This window comes from Diadema antillarum, unplaced genomic scaffold (genome assembly GCF_040938485.1).
Source record: "Diadema antillarum isolate AM-2024a unplaced genomic scaffold, OU_Dant_1.0 seq00000477_RagTag, whole genome shotgun sequence".
Taxonomy (NCBI): domain Eukaryota; kingdom Metazoa; phylum Echinodermata; class Echinoidea; order Diadematoida; family Diadematidae; genus Diadema; species Diadema antillarum.
Genome location: NW_027271444.1, coordinates 109,566 through 132,055, shown reverse-complemented (window position 1 = coordinate 132,055; position 22,490 = coordinate 109,566). Strand labels below are relative to the sequence as shown.

The 22,490-nt window shown below is 38.7% G+C and overlaps 1 protein-coding gene across 1 annotated transcript; it reads left to right on the top strand.

Annotated features, from left to right (window-relative positions):
* Positions 1-11,777: 11,777 nt before the first annotated feature.
* Positions 11,778-22,080, top strand: LOC139733468 (histone-arginine methyltransferase METTL23-like). The gene is made up of 5 exons (XM_071644284.1): positions 11,778-11,852; positions 12,489-12,593; positions 13,284-13,521; positions 17,005-17,089; positions 21,186-22,080. Exons 2-5 carry the CDS (start codon positions 12,510-12,512, stop codon positions 21,358-21,360), a joined length of 582 nt encoding a protein of 193 aa, XP_071500385.1. The 5' UTR covers positions 11,778-11,852; positions 12,489-12,509; the 3' UTR covers positions 21,361-22,080.
* The last annotated feature ends 410 nt before the right edge of the window (positions 22,081-22,490 follow it).

Genomic DNA, 22,490 nt, shown 5'->3' with positions numbered 1-22,490 from the left:
ACCGGGAAAAAAAAAAAAATTGTGTTTCAGAATGAATTCTGTCATATGAGCTAGTGCGTCTATATCTACAGCCTTGTCCTCAGCATGGTCATGGAGGAAATGGCGTATTGCTTGTACGCCGTCCTCGTGTGGGATGTTAGTATGCAGACTTTGAACATCCGTGGTGACGAGTGTCGAACCAGGGGCAACTTGAACCGATTCTATATATTGTGAGAAGTCCGTCCGTATCTTTTGTAAGAAGTCCGTGAATATTTTTGTTTAATCATTGGGAGGACGGTGAAAGTAAAGTCGGAAAAGATTTGTATGCAAAATAGTACACATAAATGCAATTTTCCATTGTTCTTGTCTGTAATAAATTATGTCTCAAGAATTTATAAACAATGGTAATGTATTTGACAAAACATTTATGTTCATTGACACATTAAACTACCGATTTACAACAAACCCTGATCAATCAAACACGTGATCCAAAAAACCTGACGCAAAACGTCCGACATCAAATCCTATATAGTCATTTTAGAGCAAATATGCATCTTAGGGAGTTCTCGTGACTTTAGCCATAATACTGAGCGCATTTTATGTAAGTAAGAAGCAAAATGTATAAGAAACGAAGATAGACCGTTCATGTAGATCATTAACTTCATTTGCTTTGAAGTTGACAACATAAAGCCGGTACCAGACTTCAGCCCGCAAAGTCCTTCTGACTGATTTCACAAACATAAAATAACTGTGATTTAAAAATGAAAAATAAAAAATAACGGCTTTGTAACGTATCTGACGACCCTTTTTGTAAATGCCACTATTCTAAGGGATACTACACTTCTAGTTTAGATGGGGATTCAAGTTTCAACTGTTTCAACGAGGTAATCGAAGCCCACTTATATATGAAATATAAGAGCATACAATATTCTATGACGAAGTTTATTTGATGAAAAATGGTTTTGAAATGGCTGAGATGTCCAAAATAAAGTAAAAGAAAAAGGTCTTAAATAAAGTATGTAGATGGGCCATCACATAATTTTTTACGTTTGTCGTTGGCGCTGTTTAGAAATGTTGGATCGTCCTCCTTTTCTCCATAAATTCTTTCTGAATTTCCGCTCGCGTTTTCCCATTTTCATCTACAAGAAGTAGAGCCGAGGTTGTCAGGTTAAATCTGCGTGCCGAAGTGTGTCGTGGTTAAGCTTGCTGCCCGATTCGTTGTACTCTTATACGTTTAATTAGTAACGAATATGATCGTAACGTATGTGATGTGCCGCTACCGTTCTCACACTATATTCACAAAATAATGATTTTATTACGCAATTTCTTTTGTGTGATTAAACATTACCCTAAGTATTCAAAGGTACCTGAGCTTTGCGTTTGTTAACTGCATACTTTTTTTCTGAAGCAAAATTTAAGTAACGTATCTGATATCACCTCATGAATAATAATAGGTTTCCAAGGTTTCGGATCTGTATATGTTTTCGTAATGATGATAATGATGATGATTAATACTACTAATGATGATAACGATAATAATGATAATAATTGCATATATATGGCACTTTATAACAAGAGATTTAATGAATAAATCATAGTTCCATATATGCATGAGATTGACTTTTTTTAACACATTGAAATACACATTATTCACATATTCAGTCTCACAAAATTATATACGCAGGGTATAGCCTGGTTCAGAGGCGAGTGGTCTAGAGCCTTGTGACGTAGAATTGCATTGCCGAATGATGGGTTTTAGCAATATTGAAAGTGAACAACACATAAAACACTATAAGCAGATGTAAACATTAAAACGTTTTGAGGATTGCAGCCATAAATATGATAAAGGAAACCATGATAACACACAATTAAATTTGGAAGTGTTATAAGCATAAAACCATTCCGTAAAAAAGAGATAAACAGCGAGGATAAAAATCTTGGAAAATATAAATCAGATACTTAGATTTAAAAAAAAAAGTATGATAAACAGAATAATCAACATATCTTGAGTAAGCAAACAGTACGCTACACGTTTGAATAAAAAATACCAGGCATGAGACATGAAACAATAGCAATAACACTTCTCCATACTTGTCTGAAGCTAACGGTATACTGTACCTTCTATGGCGAAGCGATGTACAGCTTAAGATTTACAAGAACAGAAATAGTACAAAAATGTTAATATTTTTAAATAAAAAGGCATTAAATATTGACATGAATATTGATTGATAATAAACAATGTTTCAAGTCTATGAATCTTGAACATAATACGGGTAGAGTTAAAAAAAATAAAACGTGCAATTTATATTTATGAAATGAATCATTTGTTTATAATCAAGTTTTGGTTTCAAATACATTGTAAAGGGGATTATGTTCATAGCGTATTTTGTGTTATATTGCACATCGTGATTAGAAGCAGTATAGCTCAGATATGTTGATCCAAGTCCATTCCTGATTTTGTACATCCAGACAGTACTGATACTTGACTCTCTGCTTAACAGTCTGTGAGTAGTAAGACGCTTCTTTTGGCTTTTGGTGGGTCCAAATCAGCGTTTACCACTAATCGGGCGAACTTATTTTGACTTCTCCGAAGTATTAAAAAAAAAATCTCATTCTTAAGTCAATGTTTTCGAATGAGAATCCAAGATATGTGATTCACTTGTAATCATAGATAATAACAAATTATTATTGTGTCAACATTTTCATCCTCAGTAGCAAGCGAATCCTACGTCGCAAGCAGTAGATCATGTTATTTTTCAAATATTTGCCAATCTTTAGATAATTGGTTAATAGTGATGTCTTGTCCAAATCCTCGCTCTCTTTCCCCTAAAATGAAGGCAACACCATGACAACGGCTTGTCAAGGGAAGAGCAGTGTCATTTGTTATAGATAGTGCTTTGGCCTGCCATGTTTATCTTTATTTTGTTTGTCTCCCCATTTGGTTGTTTGTATTTGGTTTGGTTTGTTTTATTTTTCCTGAGCATTTGACATCTTTGAGATGTGAGATTTTGTCGCCCCAGCAGCGATGAATACAATAATTTCATGTCTTGCAAGGTCTAAACGCAGTCATTTGAATGCCGTCACTGCGTTCTTTACTTCCTATCTTTTGAACTTTACGACACTTCCATGAAGCAGTCAAACCATGTTGATCTCTCTTCTTGAATTTCAGTCCACATTGTATGTGCACACACAAAAATTCACACGATTCGAACCGTGAGTTTATCACTGCACGAGTTGAAATCATTGTACCTAAATGTTTTAAATGGCTTGACTGAGAAGATCAGAGATGCTGGCACTGGTCATTTTGACACTATCAAACTCAGATACGTCTTAAAAGGCTAAGAAATATTTTGAAGGTACCATGAATCCACTGAAGTCAGGTGTTGGAGGTGCCGTATGCCTTACAATGTATGAATATTCAGTAAGAAGACTGGATCATCTAATCTCCCATCAGACAGTATCAACAAGTCTCTGCGTATCAACACCTTTCAAATTCATTAAGAACTCTGCGAGAGGGGTAACCTGCACATACGTAAGCTAGCCCAGTGTTCTGTTGATGATCAAAAGTAGTGCTTGTACTGGGACAGCATTTACGTGTAACTGATTTCTTGGCATGGGAAAGGGACACAGATGGTCACATTCTTGGGTTGCAGTGTCACCATAGATTGGTCATTGTCTGGAAACGGTTGGCATTTGCAGCTATAGCTTTACAAGCTCTTAAACCATAACCACACAAAATGCATATACTGAACTCTGGTGGATGGATTGTCCCAAAATCCATCCTTTCTTCGAATGGATTAGAACATAGTAGTTTCCATAGTGTCCTGATTCAGACGAGACGCCAACAATAAATGAAGACTTGCCTTCTCATTCAAATCTTGCCAAAGATGTGATACGCATGAAATATTTAACTTCCATGCTTTCACGAAGAATACGTTTTTGGATCTCGGCACTTGCAAGCTTTGAAGTATCAATTATGTACAGGTATGCGTGTCTGGAAGAATGATTCATGTGCAGAATTATTATTATTGGTTTTCTTTTGTTTTTGTTTTTTTTTACACAGGTCTCTTCAGTTCCCTGGGGTCCTTCTTAATCTGATATGGAATAAATAGTAATGGTAATACTGGTGATAATGTAATGATATAATGATGATGACAATAATCATAATAATTATATAAAATTCATAATAAGCCAAATCCATTCTGTGAAGTGCTCTTCTATAGGCGCAAACAGGCTAAACAAAGAGGTTATAAATAATAGCTAAAGAAAAAAAAAAAACCCGGAGAGGAGAAGTAAAGTAAGTGGGTTTTTAAACCCACTTAATTTTTTTGGGGGAAAAAAAATCTGCTGTAGGGCAGTTTCTTAAAACTGAAGGTAAGTTATTCCATAAGGTGGGATTGGCGTGGACAAAAGTTGTGTGCTCCATAACAAGTTATAAAATAATGTTGGAATTACAAGAAAGTCAGAGTTGGATGAACGTGACGTAGAGACCTAAAAGGAGTGTAAATAAATTGATGAACTGAATCAACATTATACAGCGGAGCAATGCCCTTCACACAATGTAAACTCAAAATCTCAAAATAGTGCGATCTCTGATCTGTAACCATATATAAATAATATATAAATGTCAAGAAATATCTTGAAGATACCATCAATCCACTGAAGTCACGTGCAGAGGTGTCGTATGCCTCATGATGTTTGAATATTCGATAAGAGGACTGGATCATCTTCTAATCTAGTATCAGACTGTATCAACAGGTCTTTGCATCTTTGACACCTCGTGTTTTTATACCCTTTCATATGCATACTGTATATGTCTGCGAGAGGGATAACCATGCAACACATGAGGAAGCGCAGTATTCCGTTGAGGATGATCAGAGGTAGTGCATGTACTGAAAACGATATTTCATGGAACTGATTTTTTGGCATGGGAGAAGGGCACAGAAGGTCCCATTCTTGTGCTGTTGGTCAAAGTTTGCAGTGTCACCATAAATTGGTCATTGTCTGGAGAACGATAATGGTCATTAAGATAATGGTTTTAAGAGTTCTTTAACCGTAACCACACATTAGTCAAATGCATATCTGAACTCTGGCCGATAGATTATCCTAATATCCACCTTTTCGGCGAATGGTCAAGAATGTATTTTCTACAGTGTCCTGATTCAGACGAGACGTCAACAAGAAATGAAGACTTGCTCTCTCATTCAAATCTTGCCACAGTTGTGACACGCATGGAAAAGCTAACTTCCGTCCTTTCACGAACAATATGTTTTTGGATCCCAGCACTTTCAAGCTTTGGAGTACAGGTAGGCCTATGCATGTCTGGAAGAATGATTCATGTGCAGACTTATATTTGGACATGTATTGTGTCTCTTCGGTTTCCTTGGCTCCTTCATAAATCTGATGTTGAATGAATAATAATGTTAACAATAAAGATGATATTGATAATGATAACACTGAATTAATAGAATTTATTCATAATGAGCCAAAACCACTCTGTGGAGTAATCTTTGCGCAAACAGATTAAAGGAAGAGAAGGTTATAAATGGTAGCTGAAGAAAAAAAAATAATCAAAAGAAGATATGAAGTAAGTAGGCTTTCAGAACGCTTTAAAAAGAAAAATCTGCTCGAGGGCAGTTTCTTAAAACTTGGTGTAAGTTATTCCATAAGGTGGGACTGGCGTGGACAAAAGTTTGTGTGCCCCATGCAAGTTGTCATGAAATTTAAATGTTGAAATTAAAGAATAAAAGCCAGAGTTGGAGGAGCGTCACTTAAAGACCTAAAGGGATTGTGAATTATGAACTGAGTCGAAATTATACTGTGGGGCAGTGCCCTTAACAGTGTTAAGCCTTAGCACAATAAAAAAATATCATCTTATAGCTAAAATAATCTCTGACATGTAACAAATAGAGTGATTTAAAGACAGGGCGGATGAGAGTTCAGAATCAAACAGACTATCGACCATCTACAAATTCTGCTATGCACTGTCTCGCCTGGAAACTTTCCGAGGGTTGAATAGGTGTAAATTCAATTTTCGGAGTTGATGTCAGGTTTCATGCAAGCATCCTAAAATGAGTGCAACAAGAGTTACGAGATAATTATCATTTCAGTTGATAAAATTTAGCATTCAATTCGAACCATGACAATACCAGAAGCGCATTACATGTCAGGTTAACATCAGAGGCACGTATACAAATACCTCAATAAAACAAACTCTAAGAATATTTCTTCAGTAGTTAGTAAGACTGAAAACATTAAAAGGATATTCATCTCACTTAAATTCTTTTGTAGACCCTACATCAAATCCACAATATCATGCAATCGACTGGGCACATCCCGGGGTACATCTCTTGTTAAAATTGTGAGGCCCCATGTAGGACCTTTATAGGCTGTTGGCCCCCACCCACTTTATGTCTCGAAAATATTCATATCACAGAATTTTCATTTTACCAGTCATGATAGTAGTGGTAGCAGTAGTAGTAGAAGTAGTAGTAGTAATAATAATAACAATGAAACAAACACACGTAGAGGTCTTGAAAAAGTTTGTTTAGCTCTCCCTTGATCAACTATACAGTGATCTGCAGTAGATGTGATATTAGTGCGTCTGAAAAGAAAAACAAAAAAAGAAACATCCTATTTCAAATAATGTTGCATTATTCGTTCTGGATATGAAAATAGCAAACCTCTAAGTAAAAGATATGTGATACTTTATGAAAAAAAGATCACTTAACACTGCAGAAAAATGATATGAAATCCGACATTTTGTTCAGGTTTTTCTTGACACGGTCATGTATGTTGTTTAAATGGCACCCTGAATACTGAATCTTAGGCTTTACTCCTTCGGCATCAGAAGGATGACCAGAATTTTCTCTTCTTATACATTCCAAACATGAGAAGAAAATATTTTACATCATATTTCAACCAAAGAATGATAAATCTAAGTCTAAATTCTATCCCTAAAGTTATCAAGTTGACTTATTTGAATAAGTTCAAATACCTTTGTGATATCGCATAGTCTAGGGTAGCTCCATGCTCCAATCGAGCTGTGCCCATGGTCATTCTTGACCACCTGAGGCACATTTATATTTAACAGCATTCTATAGAGGCCTAAATTGTCTGAATATTGTTACTGAAGACCTGAAAGGTAATAGTTTTGTCTAAAGGTATAAGATCATTATTACCCTGAGCTGTATGTTGCATGTTCTCTGGCTGGCTGATGAACGCACCATTTGGTTGTTCAATTACTAGTGATATGTGTGTGCGTAATATGGCGCCATGTAGTGTGCCCTGATTCATTCATTCATTCATTCATTCATTCATTTTTTTCTTTCGTTTTCATTTCCAACAGATTTGGTGAGATGTCACTGCTGAACGTCGACCGGGGGATATATTTTTTTTTCTGACAAATTTGCTCTCGCCCAATCAGATGTAAGGGTTTCATAAGCTTTCAATGGTTTGTCAGACGAAAAAAATTGAAAAATGATTGATGAAATGCCACGCCACCCCTAGACCCACGCATTACTCATTCACAACGGCACCCCCCTCACAGCTGATGCCTGGGATCTCAGCCATGGAGATGTGGACTGGATAAGTCGACCTCAACATAATCCGACATAGACAAAACGACCTGAAGCCTGGACAGCTCTACCGGGTCGCGCTGGGTGCAGAGTTGAGTTTGCGCTGAGACAACTCGACCCAATTTTTAAACATTTTTTTTTTTTTTTTTGGGGGGGGGGGGGGTAAAGAAACATATTAATTGCATGTGTGTGTCTTAAATTGGATGATTTGTGTCACAAAAAGCGTTCTACTGAATCGTTCAAGTTACTCGTTTTTGTTCTCCGACATTGCGAAGTAATAATTGATTTCATACATTTTTCGTAGAGCTTCCTTGGCGGCAGCCGATGTGCCTAGATGCAAATTGATAAAGACTTTCCCTCAAATAATGACAATAAAGCCATCATGGATGATGATGTTATAGATATATCTGATATCTGATATGTCGTTACTCAAGTATATGAATTGTTTTTATAGCCAGTGAACTGCTTGTTTAGTTCAGTTATCCATTTATAAGAGGGTGAACCAAATCGGCTTAAAGGACGAAAGAGCCATTTATATTTTTATGAAGACGTTTGCTATACAATTGCAGCTTAATCTAATACAGAGGGGGTGCGCCCCCTCCCCCCCCCCCCCCCGGATCCGCCACTGCTTGTGTGTATACGTGTATGGAGACAGAAATTTATTTCAACCCATGTTCTTGTCTTTTGTCCCAATTCTTTCGGTCATGCTCGGTTTTTGTTGCGTTAATATTGTAAAAGTGGGTTCATTTTTACGGGCGATGGAAACCGCGTTCAATATCATTGAGTTATGCTTTAGGCGTTGCTACCACGTTATTCATTTTTTTTTTAAGGGTTTTTCCGCGCAACTTCTGTAGGTGCCACAATTTTCAAAATGAGGGCAAAGAGTGCACGATAAATGAGCATTCTATAACTTCTCTTTTAGCACTACATGCAAAAGATAGCCAGCGAGACAGTGATAGTCGCGCAGGCATGCGAATCTACGCCAAGTAATGGACCAATTCTGGCTAAATTTGAGACTCTGCTCCTCATGCGAGTTTCGATTACGCTCCGTATAATGTTTGAAAGTAACATTTCCACCCTCTCATGAATACTACTATTGGCCTATACAAAATTTCACAAGATAATTGTCTTCCGTACATTATTGCCTAACAGAGAGAAAGATATTCTGCTGACTAGTTTCTTGACGGTTAATTTGTATCATACTTTCACTGTCTGTCATTGTGGTCTCCCTGTGGCCCTTTGATGGTTTTAGCCGCAGCCAACGAGATTTTTCTTTCTTTTCAGATACTGAGAAAGTTGTTTTTAGGCCGCAGCTTTTTTTTTTTTCACGTTGCTGCGACATTCTAGGTACATGTATATGCCTCACTAGTTTTTATATACTGGTAGCGCATTTCAGACTTGTTAAGAATGCCAATGCGCTTTACAGACTAATTATTGCCCCAGTCATTTTACGGATACATTAGGCCTATTTTCCAATCAGTACTGAGAAGTACTCACCCCTCCCATTTCAGAGCATTTCAGCTATGATGAAAGAGGCACACATCAAACGATAATATTCGGTCAGTGAGCTGACAAGCGAATCAGTTCGCATCCTATGTGATGCTATTGACTACTTGCAAAAATGTGAAGGGACACGGAATTGTGGATCGGAGCAAAGGAAAGAGATCTAAGAAATGAAAATCGGGAATGAAAATTCAAACACTTGCCGTTGTTGCTAGGTAGACTATTTTATAGGCCACACAGTAGTTAAACTAGACAGGAAACAAACAAGAACTGCGCGAAATTCACTTTCCATGCATCACTCGTCTAATCTGAAGCACTATGCCCCCCCCCCCCCCCGAAAAAAAAAAAAAAAACAACCTTCAGGTAGCACCTTAACTTGGGTTGAGTTGCCCGAGGCCGAGCGCAAACCCTACCGTGGACAACTCGACCCGTTCGCCGAGCTCATGGTGCTCATGGCGCTTCAAAAATAAAAAGATATCATATATTCACATGCATATACATATTCAAACATTTCAACAAAGAAGAAAATGGTAAACAAAAAAATATATATACCAAATAAAGAATACAATATACCAATTAGAAATAAAGGGGGGGGGAGCGTGCGCCCCTTGCGCCCCCACCCCCGGATCCGCCACTGCAGAGTACAACGGTTGATCTTGCACCAAAGATCGGATCTGTGCTCGCACCCACTTGAAACTGTGGTGGTGTCATGGGGCAACTGAATCGGGACTGAAGCTCCAGCTCCAGACTCAGTCCCCACGCACGCACACTAGCGGACGACCCCGGCCCTGGGACCTTCGGGCTCATCACAACACAAACACGTGTGCGGTCTGGCTCCTTCGTGGAGTGACACTACTGCCTGTCACGATCTGAGAGAGAAATGACAGTTAATGCGTTTACGTCGACGAGTTTGACCTGTATTTCGGAGAAACACCGATGTTCACAGCTCAGGAAGATGACGATTTAAATTTTGTTGCTTTCGTGACTGTCTATTACGTCTACTGACCTGCTGACTGTTGCACTGAACTGCATGTAGCTGAACGTGCATATATGCCATAGTCCCATGCGTTGTAACTGATGTGAGTTCAGTCAGCATTGTGTCTACGCTGTTTGTACACCCTCTACACTCTGTCTCTATTAAAGCTCTAATTTACTTTAGTTTTACATTAACCCCGTCGCGGGGCGCTGTAACACAGTAACGGTACGTATTTGTCCGTATGGGGTCGCTGCTGCGGTTAGTTTTACATGAACTGTCACTGTTGGTATTGGATTCTTATTTTTATTGACACCGGTAGTGACTAGTGTCAGTGATTTTGATATGTTCCATTATTACTTTTACTATCATCTTCATCATAACATGACATAATTTTAAATTTAATCTTTTTTTAGATCTAACGAAACGTTAGACAGACACTCTTCTCCTGTAGGCTGTAGGATGTACTAAGTCGTTGGTACTAAACTACTATGTAAACCCTGGTGCAGGGTGCTGTAACTAGTGTTGGAGTCGCAGGTGCGGTTAGTACACTGTTAAGTGTACTGCTTACTGCGTTTCACAAAGAGATAAATCGTTGTGCCTTATTAATTTTGACTTGCAGCTTTCATTTGTAATAATATTGAAACGAAATTCTGTTATCATCAAACAACGGGGTCTAGTATACGGTGGGAACTGTGTCGTATGTTTATTGAATACTTGTAAGCTGAGATGCTACCCCATTGGTTTTGTTTGAACTTTAATAAAAGGTAATAATGAAGTAGTCTTAGAAGTTGTTAAAGTTTGTATTTTCATGCGTTAATAGTTTGAAAACTTGTATGAAAACTTAAAGTTATAGTTTGTTGTTCCAAAGGTTTATTTATTCTGAAGGTGGGTAAATTAGAAGATGAATTATGAAATACAAGGCTCATTTACCAATAACAAAGATTCCTATCACTTTTGGATGAGGAACCTTTGTAGTAATGAACCTTATTTCATTTTGTGCAACATCTACAATACTGATATTGTCAATGTGAAATATTTTGCAGTGTGGAAATGTTCACAAATTCTGTTCTTAAAAATATTGCAAATTCATAGACACTTGTATACTTTGTATACTGGTATCTCAAATTACATAAAAGAAGACCTCCGAATGATTTTTTAGACTAAATTTGGTTATATTGAGTGCAGAGCTTCGAAATTCATGATAGGGATGAGGGAAAAAAAAATGTTTTCAAAGTTAATGATTTATCACAATGAACAAGGATGATGACATCGTAGCTTCACATAATGCATGATTGGGTACTCAAGGAAGCAGAAAACAAGAAGCATGCGTACATTTTATGCAGGTGAACATGCTGAGCAAGTGATATTGTAGTGGATTACATTGCAACATTACTTGAATTTGTGGACCTCCTAGTCCTACATTGTATTTCACCATTTTTCAGTGTAGTATGTACCGGTATTGCATTTTTTTACCATACCTGCTCACAATGAATTCTGCAAATCTATACATGGCACTATCAATTTATATGTACGGTACTACATGTATAATTATATACCCGTAAATCGTCTAGAATACCCGTTTGAATGCAAAACAACCATCTGCAAGTAATCAAGCAAGAGCCTGAGAATTGACTTGGTGCAGAATGATAAATGATATACCAGGTACCGGTAAGAGTTTTCACGTTTAAATTGAGTTACTGATTCTCCTTGCAGCATTTCTCTTCTACCTGATGAATGAAGCCAAGGCTGCAGAGGAGAACTTGAGACATTTTTCCTGGCACGATGAAGAAGCCAGCATCTCCATTTCAATCCCAGAGGTAAGGCCTGCTAAAGTGTAGTAGGAACACAGATGCATTACATTGCACTCCCGTTATTTTGATCAGTTATAATGAAATTCTGGTTTCACTGAAGTTGAAATTCAGGCCCCTACATTTTTATTGTTTTGTTTTATAACAATTTCTATATAACAAAAGTAAACTGTCGGTCCTGGGGACTTTGTTATTACGGGAGTCGACTTTACATGGTGTCACTTTGGGACCAAGTCCAACAAGTTGTGTAGAATGGACCACTTTACCAGCTTTGTGCTTCCCTCATTGTGGAATGGGCTTTTTTTATGTGTGTGAGTCACAGTCTTTATAATATATATAGAGGGGGCCCAGTATGGTTAGAAAGAAGCTGATTTCTCTCAACCCCTAATTTGCATCTGTTAAAGCTGAATGTATGATGCTAGGTTAATAATAGAAATTCACGATTTTTATAAAATGCTTATTGCATTAAAAGGTCTTTAAATGCTGAAAGATTGAGGGAAGCTCAGAATTACAAGATCAAACAAGTATGTGTACCATTTGAAGTTAAGTTGCCAGTTGCACATTCCGTAAATTTTTCAGTCATTATGCTGATGTGAGGTATTTAATTGTTTGCATTGTCTGTCTCACATTATGCTTTCTCATCAGGTCATTGACCCTGCCTATGGAATGTACGTCTGGCCCTGTGCCCCTGTTCTGGCTCAGTACGTCTGGCACAAGAGGGAATGGATTCAGGGAAAGAAAGTCCTTGAGGTCTGAAGCTACTGACTGCTTACAGCCATTTGTTATTTATTTGTGCTCATTTCATCTTACTTCTCTGAATATGCTGGAATTTTATTTCAAATGAGTATGATATTCTGTCAAGTCATTTCTGAAATGTAGATCAAGGCTTTGTAGGAGAGTTTTCATTTTTGTATGGAAGGTCTCTTGGTGATTTCTGTGTCTAGTAGAAGAAAGTTTGCATTTTCAGGTATTGAGTGCCCATTTCAGAATTACTTTGAAATTATTCGTATTGTCAAACCACCACGCAATGTGATGGAACAAGGAGAGCAATCACTCCATTTTGAATCAGCCATTTTTTTTTTATGTCTCTGTACAAAATTGATGGTAAATGTGGTACCTTGTTAGTCTTACCCTTCCACATTTATTTCCCTGTGAGTCTGGCAAACATTTACATGTGGATTCTGTATGACCGTCAAGTGGCATGTACCAATTAATACTTATGAGGCATACATTGTCAATAGGCGTGAATGTTGGAATACATACAGAATGCACCTAAACTCTATCACGCATGGAACAGGCCAGTAGCATGTATAGTTGTAGCTGTGTATGAGGTTACATAATATAGATCTAGGCATTGAGACACCATTTGAATGTTCAGATACTACATTATTTAAATATATCCTGACCCAAGAAAGCTAAAGTATTGCTCTTTCTTGATAGATAGGTGCTGGAACCAGCCTCCCAGGAGTAATGGCAGCAAAGTGTGGTGCCCTGGTCACTCTGAGTGATGACTGCCAACAACCAAGAAGTTTGGAGAACTGTAGACAAAGTTGTCGTGCCAACGGTCTGGCAGCGTGTGAGGTGATAGGCTTGACCTGGGGACGTGTCTCTCCTGCTGTGGTCACACTGGGCAAGGTTGATGTCATTCTTGCTTCAGACTGCTTTTATGATACAAAGGGTAAGTTAGGGGGAAAAAAATGCCCATTTATCATGATAAAAGTCACTAGGAACCTCTCTGAATACCTGCCAACATCTGCAGACACATTCAAAGAAATTATGGCTTCAATGATTTTCTAAAGAAGTCTTTTGTTCTTGATACAAAACTCTTTCATAGACGAACCGTAAGCGGTGACTGCTCTTTAATACATTTTTACATTGATGCCATAATTTCTTAGTAGGATGATTCACACGACAATCACAAACAACTTTATTGTCCAACACCAGCTCACACAGACTTATTCCTTCCCTTCTCATAGTCCATTTTATAAAATGAATAAAATTATATAGTGTTAACATTATGATAATCATTCAATCTAACTTGTACCTGGACGTGGCTTCAATGGATAAAAAGAACAGATGGCAATTACTTTTCAAGAGAAGTAAATTGGTGTCTAGCACAAGGATCTGCTGGCATTGGGGGCGGTCGGAGAAGCGGGATCTGGAGGAAGTTGATATGAAGTTCAGGGACCATGCTCAGAAGGTACACTCGAATCATGTGACACATTTGTGCTCGGCTGTCAGTTGCCGATGGGCCTGGTAGGGGGTTCCTCCCTAGTCACCTTTTCCTCTTGCTTGGCTGACCACGAATCAGAGAGTGGCTGGTGGTGCACTTCTAGGGAAGGCTTGCGTTGGAGGGTGTAGTAGTCGGGGATGAGTGAGAACATTGCTTCCAAGATGTTCCCTTTCCCTGCTGCCTTGGTATTCCTCCAAAGTATCTCACTGAGGTGCCCCTCAAAGTTACTGATGCTTGTCCCATTGATTCTACGGATATGGTCTTTGGTGATCTTTCATGATCCTTCTGTAGTGTTTGTATGCACCATGGTCTCTTCCCTGGTTGTCATCTCTTGGACGCTCTTGTGCTCCATGATGAAATGGCGATAACCGCGGACATTGAGCGATGAATATGCTCTCCATCCATCCGTGTAGATTGTTGTCCTTTTCTCTACGTGCCTCTCGATGAGGGGGATAAGAGTATCCTCATCTCTATTGTCAACAGGATACAGGATTATTCTGTTGCTTCCTCTCTCGACCATACCGAGAATCCACACTTTCTGTTTCCTTGGATCACCACAATTAAATTTGCACTGACATCCAAACAAACTCTTGTCGATTTCTCTATGCCCTGCAAACTTTAACTCTCGACCTCCGTAACACAGGTCTTCAACAAATTTCTGTGTTAAATCCCAGAGGATAGTTGCCCATTTAACTGAAGTCTGCTTATAATTCAGGTCAGCTTTGATTGCACGGTGGTGAGAGAAGACTCAAGGGCCCATTCTCTGATAAACACCAAGAGTTCCCAAACATTGAATTGTGATGAATGGAGTATGTTTTGTCACGTTTTCACGCAACACTTCCCTTGCATCTCCACACTTTCTTCCCTATCCTTGAGCTGTTGGAGATCAGCTTACAAGGCCTTATGCAAAGTTTGCCGCGCGTTGAAGATGCTATGAGATTGTGCTGTTGGAACCAGTAATATAACTTATCGTCGTCCAGCATAAGTAAACTGTAGAAATCGAAGGGATTTCGCCAGTGGAAGAAATCTTCAGTCAGTGGATCCCCCCTGCCTCTTGCTCCAAGACATGAAAAATGCAGGAAGGGAATTCATGTGAAGGCTACAATGCTGACTGGAGGAAAATGTTACATGAGTAACATGTACTTTGCTTAAATTATAGAATACTCTTCACTCATTGGTTGACAAAGGTTTAGACCCCTGTATTGCTATTACTGGTGTGTTTTACTTGCCCTCTAATTGATAATACAGAGGTCTTCCATCAAGGTATTCATACCTTCTGGTTGAATTGTTCCAGGCTTATAGAGTGTAAATCCTCTCGTCTTGAAAAGGTTGAAGAGAGCTTGAAAATGTCTAAAAGTAGCTCCATCCCTGCACATTCCTATGAGCTGCGACCACTCTAAAAACATGATCCAGTTCAAAACATTCACATATACAAAAGCGACAATCCCGATTCTATTCCAGTGCCTGATGTTTTTGCACCAAAATAATCTCCGAATTTGAACTAGCAGTTATCTAGCATCTCCAATGATATCTTGTGTGTCAGTCCATAACAAATATATTCGTCGATTCCCAGTTAGAGGTATGCCTTATACAGGTATTGTGCTGATATAATGATATAAATTTGCATGTGATGAAATGTACCGAAATCCCTTTATGTTATATCTAAGACGCCTCCTACTTTGCATATATTCTCCCCCAGAGAGGAATTTTAATCAATTGGTAATTGACCCTAAAGTTAACATGCCAGTGCATGCCAACACTGGTGCAAAGTACATAATGATTGACTGCGTCAATATGACACATCATGCTCAAGATAATGATCTGTCATGTGGCGTATTGCATCATTAAATAACTGAGATAGTTTGCAGATTATATAAAACCATATAATCATTCGTTTCTAATTCAAGTTGGAATTATTGAAATGAAAATGTTTTATTCCAAAGTTTTAACGAATCAAATCTTTGAGATAAAATAGGGCAACGGTGTTACATATCTTACAAACAGTGAAAAGGATTTTAACCCGTTGAGGACGGTTTGATTTTACTACAGCACGCATTTCCCATGGATACCTGACCAAGTATACTGGGGACTCGTCCTCAACGGGTTAAAGGTGATACGTTAGGGGAGCCAGTGGAGGAATAGGAGAACTGGAGTAATGTGGCGAGATCTTTTTGTAAGGGTCACAAGCCTATCATCTGAATTTTGAATTCTTGTAGTGGTTCGATATTAAAAGCAGGGAGGTCAACAAGGAGGGAATTCAATAACCATGATAAGAAGATACAAAATGTACAAATGAGACGTTCAGTAGACAGTGACGTGCACTGTATGGCTCATTAGCTTCAGCGCTCTTCACTTTCATAATTCTACACACAATGAAATAAGTCACAGAGAATTTGAGAGAACTTTGGGCATGTTTTAACTGATATCCACCAATGGGCTTCATTTCAACGAGGCACACGTTTTCAGGCTCTGCCCCTAGAAGACCAGCCCTGCACTAAGCATGCAAAATTAAGAATGACTGTGTGCACTGTGGTGATATTGCTGAAATAATAGAGTGAGTTGATGCTAGCACTGGGCTGACAGTGAAACCCAGAGAATTAGTGGTAGAATGTGCCCTTGGATGCTTTGTTACTTGCTGGCATCGCTTTATTTAGTTTACTCTTAAGAAGAAAATTGTCATATAAACAGTTCTTCCTGCCAACTATTTAACACCCCAAGATCTTTCCCTCAACCTATCCAAAGTGGATATCATGTAACACTTAGGGTATTTTTGTAATTCAGTATGTCTGTAATAATGTGTGCCACTTTCACATGAGCAACCGTTTCACTCTGCAGCAAATTGCCACTTACCAATGGGTGCATTGTATGCACACAATGTAGGTGTATGTACAGGTATAACACTTACACCATTCTTTTTCTCATTCACAGATTTTGAAGATGTCCTCTTCACATTCAGGTACTTCATCGATAAGAATCAAGACACAAAATGCTGGGTCTCCTATCAGGAAAGAAGGTAAGCGGAGTCAATGGAATTAAATTTTGTGTCTGTTTTTTCTCACCATAAGATTGTTGAATGCAATACAGTGTACTCTTGTTATAACGAACACGGTTATAACAAAATTCCAGTTACAACGAAGTAAAATTTCAGGCCGTAATGTTATGCTCTCTGTGTATTTATATTGTTTATCTGTTCAGTTATAAAGAAATTTCGATATAACGAAAGAATACTGCCTGTTCCAAGGACTATATATGAAGTGCACTCCCATTGTAATGAACGGGGTTATAATGAAATTCCAGTTACAACAAAAGAAAAATTCAGGCTGCAACATTATCATCTCTATGTATTTTTGTTGTTTCTTTGTTCGCTTATAACAAAATTTCGATATAACGAAAGAAAACTTCCTTTCCCAAGGACTTCATTTTAATGGGAGTTCACTTTACACCAATTTGTGATGCCTACTACATAGTTAACCCATCCACGTACGGGCCTCTGTGTAATCTGTAATATCGTGCCTGCCTAGTAAGTTGGCCATGAACTTGGGCGCGATCTTCCCTACGGCGCGATCTACACGCGAAGAGCATTCATACGTCATGGAAAAAACTGCCTGTGTCATTCCCACTAGGCAGGAGGGATGATGCGTGTACACTCGTGCTAATATGCACTTAGTTGACTCAATACAGCACTAGTTTATGTGAATTTTATGAAAAGAAATAATAAATTGTGCAGGAATTATGAAAAAATATTGTTTCTGTGTATTTCATTGATAAATCCTCTTCATTTCAAGCCATCTGTAATCACATCTTACCCACTTGCGAATCGACGTGTCCATAATGTCCTCGAGCCCCACCCCCCCGCCCCCGAGATAGCTCTGGAACATTCCATTCAATGACGGGGTTTTTATTTTGCAACGTTATCTAATAACTCTCATGTAAGCAAGTTCTTGCTATGGCTAATCTATTTTGTAATGTATCATAATCTATCTATGCTGAGATAGCCTAATTCAAATTTGCAGAGACATACAAAAAGATTTGTTTTACAATCGTGATACGTTCAACTACTCATTTACCCTGTGCTGAAATCCGCATGTCTGCTCCGCACATGTTATCGCTATCGCTCAAACTTCGATCGCGATGGCTTGTGTGTGTACACACAGGTACACAGTGCTAGTGTGACGTGCACGTGTGGAGAAGCATGGGGCTGAGAAAACCCGGGACTCCACGTGGTGTAGTGAAAAACAAATCGGACGTTCGAAGTCGTACATTCAAGAGCTAAAACAGACAAATAGCGAATTCAAAGTCCACTGAAAAGGTCTTGACATTGTAATGTATGTTCCAAAATCATGTCTGGCTTAGTTTTGAGAGAATTTTCTACACGCACGAGATCAGGAATGAGATCGGTGAACTGGCTAACAACGTGTGTACTGTGAACATGTGACTGGCTTAGAGCGCTTGTGCACATGGCCTAGCTACTAGGTGATCGTGAGAGTGCGGCAAGAACGCTAGGAATGCACCCGAGATGCGGTGTGTTGCAAATTCTTGGGGTGAAATTAGACTTCCTTGTTCAGCCCGTCTAGTATCTATATTTTTTTAATAATTCTAATTCTTCATAAAATCACGATAAAAAGACTTCATATATTCATTTTATATTTTAGAAGCGTAATATGAAATATTTTGGGGTTTTTTTTTTATTCCAAGAAAAAAAATAGTTTGAATAAAAAAATAATAATAAATAGTCATTCTTGACTCAAGTCTAATTTCCTGCGCCTTCTTGCAGTTACCCCGCAGTTGCCCATGGATACGATGCATAAATAATCAGCTGTTTACTGAGTCGTACTAGTGTACCACCCTACTGCTCTTGTTCAAATTGAGAGGATTGTTATTTTATCGGCGGCACTTAGTTTTATAACCTCATCCAGTAAAAAGACAAATTCAAACATCAAATGGTGTGACAGTTTTTGTCAGAATTCCCTATCAATTTCAACTTGTTGCCAGGATAGTTTTCAGATTTCACTTGCTTCATTATCGAAGCTGTTTGACATTTGAAAGAACTGCTCCATAAGAAATCACCTTTCATTTGTTATTTATTTTCACAAACAAGTATTTTGGTCACTTGAATATTTCTTATTATTACTTCAATGTCATGATATTTCATGATGGTTATGTATTCTGTCTTTACATGGCAAGATGGGATTTTTTTTTCCATCCAGGGTCAAAGAAGAAAGTGACAGGAAGGAAACCAAAAGGATAGGGAGGAAATGAAAAGGATACAATGAAACACCTGATCAGCAGGCTCTTTTTTATTACAATGGTGAATGCAGTACATCAGAATTTAAGTACAGTTCTAAATAATTTATCAGTTGAAAAATGAGCAAAGAAAATGGATTTCATCGAGTTCTAAATGAAAACTAAATTAGCATCGCCATTATGATTTAGATCTAGAACCTAGTGCTAGTACTACAGAATAGACCTGATGCAAACTTGTTGTCAAGCTTTTGGTTGAGTTTCTTCAGAGACACGAATTTTGGTAGCACAATACCCAAGTGAATAAGAAAAAGGAAAAAAAAATAAATACACAACTGTAATGCAGGTCTCTAGACCACTCCCGTGCACGAGCGAGCATCAGCCCCCGTTTCTTCAGTGTCACTCTACTAGTCTCTAGCTCTCGTCATTTGCATTGGCCTAGGCTAGGTTACTCGTGTCGTAGTTTTACTCGCCATCATCAATGTCATACATGGTTACACAAAATAAATTACATCTTGCCATCACCTCAACCACAGCAAAACCCTGAATATCACTCCCATCATAGTCACTCTCAGCTCACAAAACATATCAGCAAACGATACAGACATCGCAGACCTAGCTAACTACTAGCTCTAAACATAGTTGTAACTACGCCACGTCAGACATTAGTTGTACCGGTACACAAAAATGAAACGGAGGTGAAAAACTAGTAATGAATACACGAAGATCATCAACGATGGCATATTACCGTAGAAAAAAATACACAGAACATCTTGCACCCAAAAAAAAATCGAGGTAAAAAACTACGATGAGAAAAACTAGGGTGAAAACACGATGCTTGGAAGACGAACGATGAAGACACTACGGCAAAAATGCTTACACGGAAAACAAACGAGTGGGTACCACACAAGCTACGATGTTATGCGCACATACGTAGATAAGCTACATCGTGTTCAATCAAAAAACTCAACAAACACTAGGACAAAAACTCACCTCTAAATTGTTGCAAACGAGATAATCACTTAGAAAAAATGAACAAAACACTCTCAGAAGTACGATTGTTCTCTGAGAATGAAAGATATAGAATGATACGAAAGAAAAAGAGAGAAAAGAGAGAGAGAAATGGACGGGAAACCTAGAGAAGTTACCCACACTCACTAACGTAAATGGAATTCGACACACACACCCCCGTGCCCGCCCCAGCATAAGCATAGCATAGCAGTACACGTACACACACAAGGAGATATCGTCAAGCACTCTATGAGGAGATCGATATCACGATACCGCGCGTAAGAAATCACTGCAGTTGCTGGGGCAACAAAGATACATGCGCGCTGTAAACATGAATATTGATTAGTTTCTCAGCAGGCTCGAACCCCTGGCAGGTGTTTTGGCCAATAAGAGACATTCTAAAATATGTTTCTTTGCATAAATTATTTTTCTGAGTCCCAGTAAGGATCTCTGTGATTGGCTAAAATTATTCTACAGCTCCTGGCCAAGCCTGAGGTCCTAGGACGCCCTCTTTTGGTCATAAATAATAAAAACCACGTTTTTTGTGGGAGCTGACGGGGATGGGTTAATGTACAACAGATGGGCCAGTGTTGTCATCAGGTATATGTTTATGTCATGACTATAAATTGAATGTTTGATCCAAATGAGCCTGGTGAGTGGTCACTTTATAATGTTGCTTTTATGAATTTCTATGTGGACTATGTGTCACAACAGCATTAGAATGAAGGTTTTCCCCTTTAATAACTTAATGCTGTAAGTGAAATAAGTGCAATGACATTTTTAGATTAAATAGTCTTTGACTCCTGAGTAGATCTTGCCTCAATTTGTTCTCCTTTTTTCTATGTTTAATCATTCAGTTCAGATAGAAGCATTGAGCCACTGTTGAAAAAATGGCATCTGAGCTGTAGCCACATCCCGCTGTGTTTGTTCAGCGCTGACTCCCCAACTCTTGGCAACTCCAGCCTCCCAGGCAATCACACCATTAGGATGATGGAAATCACAGCAGAGGCATCTGCAACCAACTCCACGTAGCAACCAGTCACCATGGAAACCACATCTTGTAGATTGTGGAGTTACATTCAACTGAACATCCAGCTACCAACTGTAGCGCTGTTACGTTTCCATGGGAACCGCATCACTTGGATAACTGAGGTGGAGAGTAAGGAGCAGTGCTTTGCTTCCCATCCATTGGCTGGAGCCCATAGGTGACAAGATCCAGACAAGATTCAGCAATCAGCCTTAGCTGCTGGTGCTGTAAGAGGTTGTATATTAGTGTCAGAGTTATACTGCCGTAATGATGAATGAGTCATACATGTACATCTAATGACAGTGATGAAGGTTGATACTAGGGTGGTGGCCACCCAGAACTCATGATACACTTATTGCAAGGGCGGTCTGTAGAGTTTATTCTGCCAGCATGCTGAAATTATGGGATTACATCCTACAGACCTGTAACATTCTGAGCGCCATTCTCGGAAATCGTCAAGCTGAAAGAAAAGAGTCAAATAAGTTTTAATAGCAGGGAGAATGGTACTTAGCATATGAAGACATGTTACTTTAGGAGAAGAATGCTGCTTGCACAATATGATTATGTCCAGAGACTTGGTGTATGTACACCACCTCTTTCCCTCTACTGCCCATTTGTGGCCTATTTTGAGTAGCAAGTGCACTCCATTTGACCTGTGAACAGTGTCACTATTGCAGTTTTCTGGCTAGGCATGTCTTTCCAAGTGACCATATGAAAGAAAGCTTTCATTGTACAGTGTACTCATTTTCATGGTACAATGTACTTGTAAATGCAGGAATTATGTGGTATTTAATCTCGCAACTGTACCTGTAGTGGAGTAAGGTCAGCAAACATTGAAAATGATACAGAATTATCCTGGACATGGCTGTAGAACCCAGCCATGTCCAGGAAGCTGAGCAACTCTTATTATTATGGTTTGGGGTATTGGGAAGTCCAATATGACTTCAGCCTTTACCTCTGTTGGTAGTACTTGCTCTTGACCCACTGCATGACAGAAATACACCACACTGGCCGTTTGTGCCAAATTGATCACCAAATTGGCCTGATGGTGACGATTAAAAAGTGGCCACAAGTGTGTGATGTAATCATCCCAAGTGTCCTTTACACCAAAATGTCATTCATGTACACCACACAA